Source organism: Protopterus annectens, chromosome 9.part0, assembly GCF_019279795.1.
Source record: "Protopterus annectens isolate FY-2018-M chromosome 9.part0, PAN1.0, whole genome shotgun sequence".
In the NCBI taxonomy this organism is placed as follows: Eukaryota; Metazoa; Chordata; order Ceratodontiformes; family Protopteridae; genus Protopterus; species Protopterus annectens.
Window position 1 is genome coordinate 1804456962 of NC_056743.1, and position 9945 is coordinate 1804466906.

Genomic DNA, 9945 nt, shown 5'->3' on the forward strand with positions numbered 1-9945 from the left:
GGTGAAAATTGTCAAGTGGATTTCCCTTTGCATTCTGCAGGTTTAGGTATGCCTATTTCGAGGAGGGTTCATGCCCTTTCGACCAGGTCCATGGCCAAGTCAGCTGCTTTTTGCTAGAGTATCCTAGGACTATTTGTTCAGCGGCTTCTTGGTCCTCATCTCATACTTTCATTTCTCATTATAAATTGGACATGGTTTCCACAGTGAGAGCATCCTTTGGCTCCATGGTACTCTAATATCCTTCCATGAGGGCCTCCCAAGGTTATGGTAGCTGGGGACTGTCCCACAGGTTGACCAAATGAAGTTAACTACTTCAGGTAAAGAAGTTACGTACTTGCCATAACGTTCCATCTGAGTAGTTGGACTTTAACCAAGAGATAGTACCCTTGCGGCCCTCTTGCTTTTACTTGTGGGTCAGATATTGCTGATTGGGCTCATGTGTTGGGTGGCAAATCTGAGGGAAGGAAGGATGTGCTGGTGCAGTTTCAGATCCGGTCCAGATCCAAAGCCCATAGGTTGATAAATGAAGTGTAACTTCTCTGATGGAACGTTATGGTAAGTACTTAACTTTAACCTGAGTGATGGGGAAATTGGTGGAAGCTGTCACCATCCACCCCCACATAGAGACTTGCCAGAATGTGTGCTCCACCCCCTTTTTTTTTTTTTTTTCCTGAAATTATTAAATGGTATAGGTGGCATAAGTAGACTCTGCACTTTAATACTACTGTTCGGGCTCTTTATACTACTGTTTGGTACCGACTCCACTGAGGTCCACCTCAGTCTCTGTTTTTCAGTGTCTGAGGGTCCTCCTATAGAGTCTAGTCTGTGCCAAGGGCTTCCAGTTAAATAGAAGGCTTTGTATTACTGGCAGTGTGACAGGGCTGGTAGGTCTCGGGCCTTCCAGCTCTTCCTTCTACAGAGTTTAGCTTTAAGGTTTTCCAACAGCTAAAATTAATCAGTTTGCAAGGACTTCAGTTCCAGCGTCAAATCTTCAGCCATTGCAAATTGTGGTATTCTGTGCCAGTCCGGTCCTTTCAATTTCTCTTCTGCCTCTCGTTAAACCTGAAGAGTGGGACCACCATACTTTGTTTCTAGCTGCCATTTCAGGTTCAAAGAGTTTGCCATCTTTAGATCCCCCCCCCCCCAATGCATATGAGGAAGAGGTTGTCATGTTCAGACCCCCCCCCTTTCCCCAGGTGCACATGAAGGCAAGGTGCAAGTAAAATCAAATTGACAGCTCACGCTTGATTTGGACAATGATGAGCGTGACATTTGTAAGGCCAAGTGGGGGTGGCTACAGACCTTTGCTAACTGCTTTCAGGTTCTCCAGGCAGTCTTTATTTTACTTAAAGCAGCCCAGTGTGTTTGTTTTCTAAAAAAGTGACTTTTTACTGGCATTTGCTGCTTGCTTTCCCTGTGGATAGGGGCACCATTTTTTGCTTTATGAAGCAGTCTGGTCAGTCCTGCTTCCAGCCACAAAAGAAAAAGGTTAAGGAAATATTGTTTGCAGTCGTAATAGGCTAGCAATTTGCCTCTGCCACAAGGGAGGTGAGACTGCTGGCATCATTGGATGTATTTCGGACCACTCTTTTACCCAGGATCCCTCTGGTGTAGCACCTACAGCCACTAACCAGGGAGTTGGTTACATCCTCTGCAGCTGTTGGGGGTTTTCTGTGGGCAAGGGAGAGACTGGCTCTGGGTGAGGGAACAGGGATGACTTCCTTGTTTAATCAGAATGTTCCCATACATTGGGGAAGCTGCTGCTTCCATTAACACTGTTGGTCTCAAGTTTTTCTTTATAAAAAAAAAAAAAAAAAAAAAGACAAAAGCTAAGCATGTATCTAATTCTCAAACATTTTGGACAGGAGTAGTTTACTGGATCTGGCTCTGGGTTTAAGTTGAGCTATTGATCCTTGTAAAATATCTGAAGAAAAGGGATACCTTCTTTCCTGAACAGATTTTAAGATTTGGATAGGAGGATGTAGGGACAGATGCAGGTTTTTTTCCTTTGGATTTCTGAATAAAAGGAAAGTTCAGTCCCACAGAAAATACTAAACTGGAATTTTCAGAACCTGCACCTATTCCTTCAGCTCAGTCTGCTTTGGAGGATGTGTTATGGCCTGCAATTCTCTTACGACTATACATAACACTTGAATCCTTCAAAACCCAACTTTTCTTACACCCATCTTCCACATGGAAATGCTCCTGCTTTCACCCTACATAAACACCAACTAGTCTCCCCACTAGCTCTTGACAATCCTTTTCCACTTTACTCAAGTTTTTTTCTTTCTATTCCACCAAAAGCAGAACTAGCAGACTAACTCCAAGTTTGTAAATATTGTAAACCTCTGGAGCCCCTCCCCCAAAAAAGTGCCTGTTTTATACTGTCCTATGATGTATTTTGCAATTTCCTGAATGTATGAATCTCACTCTTGTATTTTACCTCTACATTATGTAACCTTTATTGTATTTTGTAACCTTCATAGTATTGTATTGCTATTATAGCTTTTCTCACCGGGCCTCCACTGAAAATGGGCACTTCTCGGCCCAGTGGACTTCCCGGTAATCAAACTGAAAATTAATAATTTTCCTGACAGGCGGCTGCCCCTAAAAAGGCAAGATGTATAAAGTTTCTCAGCCTTAGTTTTTATACCCTGTTCCCAATGTTGGTCCAGCACCTATAGCTTTAATGCTTCTGCAAACATTTAATTCCATTTCTATCCCTATCTGTTTTGATAAGGATGGGAAGATTATTGATGAATATTGAGGGTGGAGTGCAGACTTCTGCAAGTTTGCCAGAATTTTGTCTGGCTCATGTTGAGGTTTATTGTGACTAATTGTGAAACTGTGAGGAATGCTTTTATCTGGGGTTTCTTCACGTGAAGAAGTCTGCTATAAATGTAGTTTAAATCACTACACATTGTATACTGTGTGTGTGAGACTGATGCTGTGGTAACTGGTGCTGTTTTTGAGGAGGTTTGCATGACAGCATTCTCAAAACCCCTCCGATATTAAAAATTAGATTTTAAATTCTGCTTTGTATAGAGATTTATCACCTCTGTAGTAGAGGGCCAAACAGTGTGGTGAAAGGAGTAAGCTAATGCAGGGAATCTGTAGATTTTTCAGCCCAATTTTTCCAGGCAATTGACTCAATTCCATTTTGGTAAAACAAAATACAGATAAACACATGTTTAAGCAATAGCAAAGGGGTTCCAAGAAGAATTCTGGAATATCCCAAAGCAAAGGACAGTTTAATAAATCAGAATGACTAAAGGACTTTCTCCACCCTCGCAGCTTTTTTCTTCCAGAAAGTGTGAATCTTTTTCTTTGGCAACATAGTTTCAGACAAATTTGTTACTGAAGATTATTCATCGTGATTATAGATGGCAGTGGGAGGAAATTCCCCTGGAAAGGAGGAATTTCCTTATCCAGACTTTTTCAACCTTTTTCATCACATGCTGTCCCAGGGAGTAATGGAACCTTTTCTACTTCCAGGTAGGAAATGGGTTTTATTCAGTGTTTTTAGTACAAAAGAGAATGCTTCGAGACCATTCTGTTTGATACTGCCCAAATTTAAAAATGCCACTTCATAACCTGTTGCCTTTTTATTCAACTTTCCTTGTAACAGATTTAAAAGATGCTTATCGCATTCATATTAATCTAGACGTGGTAACTTAATGCGAGGCACACAACTTCACCAGTTCTCGTACCCCTTTAGACCATCCACTGCATCAGTGTGTTCAGTGTCTAGCTCCCATTGCAGCTCATTGCAGGCTACAGGGTATCCAGGTTTCCATATTTAGACTGGCTTATCTTTGCAGAGTCTCTCTCAAATTGTCAAATTTCCCTTGAGAGAGCTCTTTCCCAAGCTGGTGTTCAAAGAACAATTTCAAAAGTCTGTCTTTATTCCTCATAGGATCGTTTCTGGGATATCCGCTAGATGCCACAGTTCAAAGGGCTTTTTTCCACTGGAAAAATAGCTGCATTTATTGAGTTTCCCACTCTGACATCTGTCAGTACAAGGAAATGACTGTTTTGTCTCTTGGCTTCTTTAATTCTGATACCACCTTTTGGCAAGACTCGAAAGATGCAGTAGTATCTGAAGTCTTTTTGGTCCCAGCACTAACATGTCTGATCCCAGGGCTGAGGTTTGTCAGAAGGGAAATTTTGGTCGAGCTAGCAGATATTCCTAAATCCTGGTCTCCCTTATTCCCAGCTCCAAAGCAAGTCCATTACCACAGATGCCTTTGACTTTGCTTGTGGAGCAGTTTCAGGAGGGATACATTATTCCCAGCTCCAAAGCAAGTCCATTACCACAGCTGCCTCTGACTTTGCTTGTGGAGCAGTTTCAGGAGGGATGCAAGTTCAAGGTATGTGCGATACTAAGGGCAGATATAAGCGCAAACAAGATGCTTGCCTCTGTCAAGACGCTAGATTCTCGATCATATTTAGTGCCCCGAACAAAGTTACAGACAATACCATAGTCGTGGTATATCAACAAGCAAGGGGGGAACCAGATTGCACCCCCTTCTGTGTACTAGCCATGTTGGCTTGGAATAGCACAATCTCACACTAAGGGTATCCTACATTGAGCAAAATTTGCGTGGAACACAAGTTGAGCAGGACAAAAGACCCTCGCATACAGGTGGTCTTCAGCTTCCCACAGATGGATCAAATCTCTGAAGGCAAATAGTTCTTGAATCGGTTGGCAAGATTTTGCTCCAGGAATCTGTGCAAGAAGGTCGAAGTGTGCCTTTTTTTTTTTTTTTGGACAATGTTCTTGTATGCTTTTTCCACCCTTTCCTCTTAATGTCCAGGGTGGTACTTTCAGAGGGAGTTTAACATCATTGTGGTGACTCCCTTCTGGTCCAGGCAACCATGGCTCTCTGGACATGGCCAGGGACAATTACCACAAGCTTCTTCCCAGACTGGATTTACTCAAAGAACAGGGTAGTTTGTTGCACCTTGGCATCAGTCTACTTCAGTTGACTGCCTGGCTGATGGGGTCTTAATTCTTGGGTATGTCTTTAGTAAGGATATGCACCACTTACTAATGGCAGGTAATCCTGCTACTAGAAAATCATATTGGCAAATGGAAAGGGTTTTGTTAGTGCCAACAACATAACCAGCACCCATTCAGTGCTAGTTTAGTTTTACAGTATTTGAGCTGCTATCTTGTAGCCTACTCCTTTTTTTTTTTGTTGTTTTTTTGTTTTTCCTCCAAGTCTTGTATTTGTCAAGCCATTTCAGAATGTCTGCCCATGGATCCCACTGTTTGACATTCTCCTGTCAAAATGTCTCTTGCATAAGACACATCCAAGAAATCAGTAGTCCCTCCCTCTGATCTTAATTTTGTGTTGGAGAATAAAACACTTGCTCCATTTGAACCAGGCAGTCTGACTTTAGGTTCTTGATACTGGGGAAATGGTTTTATGGCTTGCTCTGACCTGACCCCTGAAAAAATGGTGTCTGACTTGCAAGCTCCTATGGTGAGGTAATCCTACCTCCTTGTCCACTGGGGAAGGGTTTATTTGGGCATAAGAAGATTAGTTTGTAAAGTGCATGTTTACTTTAAGCCAAACTATCCATATCTGTTATTTCCTGAATCTAAAATATTCCGTACCTTGGATATCCCCAGATAACTGTTGTAATATCTTGACAGAACTAAATCTTTCAGAGCTTTGGATAAACTGTTTATCTTTTGGGAAGGTAAGAAAGGATAACTTCTGTTTAAAGCAGACTGTTCAAATCTATTGCTCACCACAACAAAGCAATTTCAGGCAAGGGTAAAGGCCCATTCTACTAGGGCCTTGGTTCATCTGTGGCTTTTAGGAAAGGGTGTTCTAGAAGCAACAAGTTGGTCCTCTGTACATTTACAAAGCACTACAAGCTTGATTTTTCTCCTCCAGGTCCAGATCGAGCTTGAAGACCATTCCTCAGCTCTTTAACTCTAGCTTACAAAATTTGGAAGGTGGAAATCTGACAGTTATAGCTTAGGCTGCTGTAAAACTGATCAGTATGAAGAATGTGGTATAGTTGTGTAATTGACCATAAGATGCTTGAATAATCACTAGTGCTGCAACAGCTTCCTCATTCCATCCCCTGTTTGTGTTTGCCAGGGTGTGGTCATATTTGTTCCTCGCATTTTCCCTTTCAGGTCTCTGCCTCCCTTTTGTTGGCAGGAAAGCGGTGCAAGTCTTGGCACCCAAACTTTAGTCCGTGTAGCTCTAATCTGCTGGATATTTTGGGTGTGGAAGGTGCTCTGAAGCTTTGGAAGCTGGCTGGCTGTTTATCGTAGATAGGATACAAGTCTTGTAGCGGAGTGCTGAAGCAGTAATCATTTACTGATCTGGAAAGTTCACTTGCATGAATTGATCAGCAGCACAGGGTACCTAGAAAAAATGCACCAGTACAATGGGTAGCTTGAAGCCCGTTGGTCCACTCTCCTACCCACCTACCACCACCTTGTACTTTTGTTTGGCCCACTTTTTATTGACTAACTTCTGAGCCCATGAAAGAGCACACATGAATTTTCAAAAGGGTGATTCAGAGGAGCTCAACACAGATGAAAATTTTAATGCTAAAATCAGAATGCTGTCATTTAGGGGAAGTATTACAGATGTTTGTAATGGTGTAGAAGACTCCCTAATGTTGAAGATTTTTCCTTTTCAATACTCTTTCTCTTTCAGGAAGGATATCTTACCAAAGTAAAAATGCTACTACACAAGGTGCTGCTGTTGGAAGGCGCAGACTGTGAATTAAATGATAAAGCAAATGGATGTATTGAAAATGGGACTGACTTGAGTGATGAGGAGACTCTGAAAAATGGCCATGATGAGGCAAAGGAGACTTCCATGGAAACTGAAGAAATAGTTTCGCCTACATCAAAGACCAGCAAGGGCAGAAAGAGTAGCACCGAAAGAAAAAGTAGCACAGAAAGAAAAAGTAAGACTGCAATGTTTTCTGAAAATGTTCCCCACATGAGGTAATAAGGGATCAAATGCTAGTATTTCATGTTTATTTTTCTACAATGGCTTTGAGGAAAGCTGCTAATTGTTAATGGCAGATTCAGATCCTTATAAAAATGAAGAGATGTAAGTTGACTTCCGATGAAGTCCCATCCACATTAGGGATGGGAAGCACTTTATTATTTCTACTTCTATTTATATTTGGGCATTTGTTCCTATCTGAATACATTTTCTGAAGATTTGAGGCGCCAATGTTGGCTGCCTGTATAATGTATTTCAGTGCTTCATGTATGTTGAAGTTGCTATTGATCTGAATGTCTGTTCTTTCTTGAAACCAAAGCCCCAGATGTTCTTTTGTCCCAACAATCAGGATTGCTGCCTTGCAAGTCTGTCCATAACACTTGAGGGTAAGAGACTTAGTGCCATCATTCCTTATAAGGTGAGCTGAGTGCCAGGAGTGGTGCCATTATCCAGGGTGAATTCAGGAATTATCTAGTGAGCCTAGTTGAAATTCCTGGGTTGGATGAGCAATGGATGTACACAACTTGCTTATTTCTGTAGGCAGTGTAATCCCATAGAAGGGGCCTCCCTCCATGCTTTAACAAATATTTGCCTATAAAAGGAACTCTTATATAGAGTGCGTTTGTGGAATGACTCCCTCCGTTTACTGCTGTTATGCAAGATCAGGTGCAGCCTCTTCTGCCACCACTGGTCAGTTCTAGTGGTAGAGCCACTTACTGAATCACAGCAGCCTGGGTCATAATTGGAACTGCATCTCTGTACTCCATGGAGTTGGTGACTATTTATTTGCTCACAGAATGTTGTGAAATTTTATATTTGTGGACTATTTCTGAATTGACAGACTTGTAGTCACTCAGGGTAGAATTAAGTCTGCATAAAACTGTGTGAAGAAGGATATTGCATCAGTGTTTGTGATGTCATATAATTAAAAAGTTTAAGTTTTGATTTAAAATTTAATCTAAATGTTTGCTATTCCAGAAAGTTTGTCAAGTTCAAGAACCACCAGGAGTAGTGGGAAGCAGCCAACCATCCTGGAAATGTTTTCTAAAGGGTCAGTGTTTATATTTTAATTTTGTATGTCTGCTTAGTAAAATGACTTGTAAGGATCAATACTACAGAATTTCATACTGGAAGTTCAAAGACTGGCAGGTCTTTAAAGATTAATGTTCTAGAGGCCTTGTGGTTGTTGACTGCACTAGAGTGCAGCTCTGTTATAAGAGGGCAACTTTTATGCATTTTTATCTCTTGTATTAAATGGCTACTCCACTTATCTTTCTGTGCTAGAGGATCATAACCACTTTTTTGTTTTTTTTTGTTTTTTTTGCTAAAGTCTGCTGGATGACCTTGCTACCCACAACCTGAATCTGTTGCAGAGAAAAATATGGTTTTAACAGTTATCACACTGCAATATGTGCTTAGCAAAATCAAATGCCTTATTTTGCTAGGTTATACTTAAGAAATCCTTTCACATGATAAAATGTAGTTGCATTATATAATGAATCTCTATCTGCTGCCTTTCTGTAATTGTAACGCACATGTTCTGTGTTCCAAGGCATGCATCAGGTTTTTGGGTTTATGCAGGTTTCCTTTAACAAGGCTTTTCATTACCTTAAAGTTCAGCAACACCTGGTGTCATTCTAGGGGGATCAAGTATGTGTCTGCATGAGGACTAGTGGCTTGACAGCTTGTACCTTGCTTTACCAAGGAAGGTTGCACCTTTATTCCAAGTCTTCTGTATATTGGTGAGGATTTTGCTGATCCGTTCTCTTAAGGATCTAGCCTTAGGTGTCTCGAACCTAACTTCTGAAAATCAGTTCACTGGATCAAATCAAGAACTCAATGATAGAATTCTAAACACCCTGATTGAGAAATTGGTGGCATTTCCATATTGGTTTATAGACCATATTCTGACTAACTTGAGACACTCGAGTGGAGCTTATAGAAATTCAAATAGCACTAAACATCAGTTGTCCCATTAGTGTGCTACAGGACTTCGTGTTTCCAGAAAACTACCAGGTACTCAAACTCCCTGGGCTTATTCCATTTTTGCTGGAGGCTGTTTGTGGATCCTTTGAGTGCCCTGTGGGCTCTGCTGTGCTTCTCTGAGGGATTATAATTTTGACTACCCACTCCCTTTCCCTGCCCCCCCCCCCATGGTAGTTGTCTGAGGGCAACTCCCCTCTGAATCGTGCTTCCCCTTCGTGAGCATATCAGCAAGCACCATCCTATCTTGAATGCCCATCCCTTCCCTGCAGCTCCATCAGTTAGTCTAGCTGCTACTCACACTCAGGTTGGCTGAGCTACAAACGGAGTGGCCCTGTAGGCATGCTATATTAAAACTTGATCCCTTTTTTAACTTCATCTTTCCTTAAAACTAGCAGCAGGGAAAATTACAAAAACTCTAAACTGCATATTTCTTTCCCTGACTGCTGCCATAGTCCTGGTTAGCTTTCAAAAAATGCTATTGTAATACTTGTCAAAGATATGCTCGCCCATACACGAGAATGTTCAGTCTTGATCCTCTCCCCATGTAGTTTAGAAATTCCTTTTGTACCATGACTGCCTCATACTCTGCTACCGACCAATATCTATTGTAAAATAAATGATTGCCTTGTCTTTGCTGCCATTCTGTTAAGTGGAGATCTGAGCTTCAGATCTCTTAAGTTTGCAGATTAGCCGGAATTGTACAGTTCCCATCTGACGTACAGCATTCCAACAGTAGCTTACACTTGTCATTAGATTCATACAGTGGCACAGTGGATAGCATTGTTTCACAGCAAGAGGTTCTGTGGCTCTATTCTCTGCTGGAGTGCCTTCTGTGTAGTCTGCATGCCCTCCCTTTGTTCACGTGGGTTTTTTCCTCTAGGTGCTCAGTTTCCTCCCACATTCCAAAGATATGCAGTATGTGGACTGGACACTCTAAATTGGCCATAGGTGTGTGGTGTGGATGACCCAC

The 9945-nt window shown here is 41.5% G+C and overlaps 1 protein-coding gene across 1 annotated transcript in view; it reads left to right on the forward strand.

Annotated features, from left to right (window-relative positions):
- DNMT1 (DNA methyltransferase 1) overlaps positions 1-9945 on the forward strand; it is an 862083-nt gene that overhangs the window by 68049 nt on the left and 784089 nt on the right. The window contains exons 4-5 of the mRNA XM_044084674.1: positions 6690-6945; positions 7968-8040. Of these exons, the coding sequence (XP_043940609.1) occupies positions 6690-6945; positions 7968-8040 (329 nt within the window). The remainder of the gene's footprint in view (positions 1-6689; positions 6946-7967; positions 8041-9945) is intronic.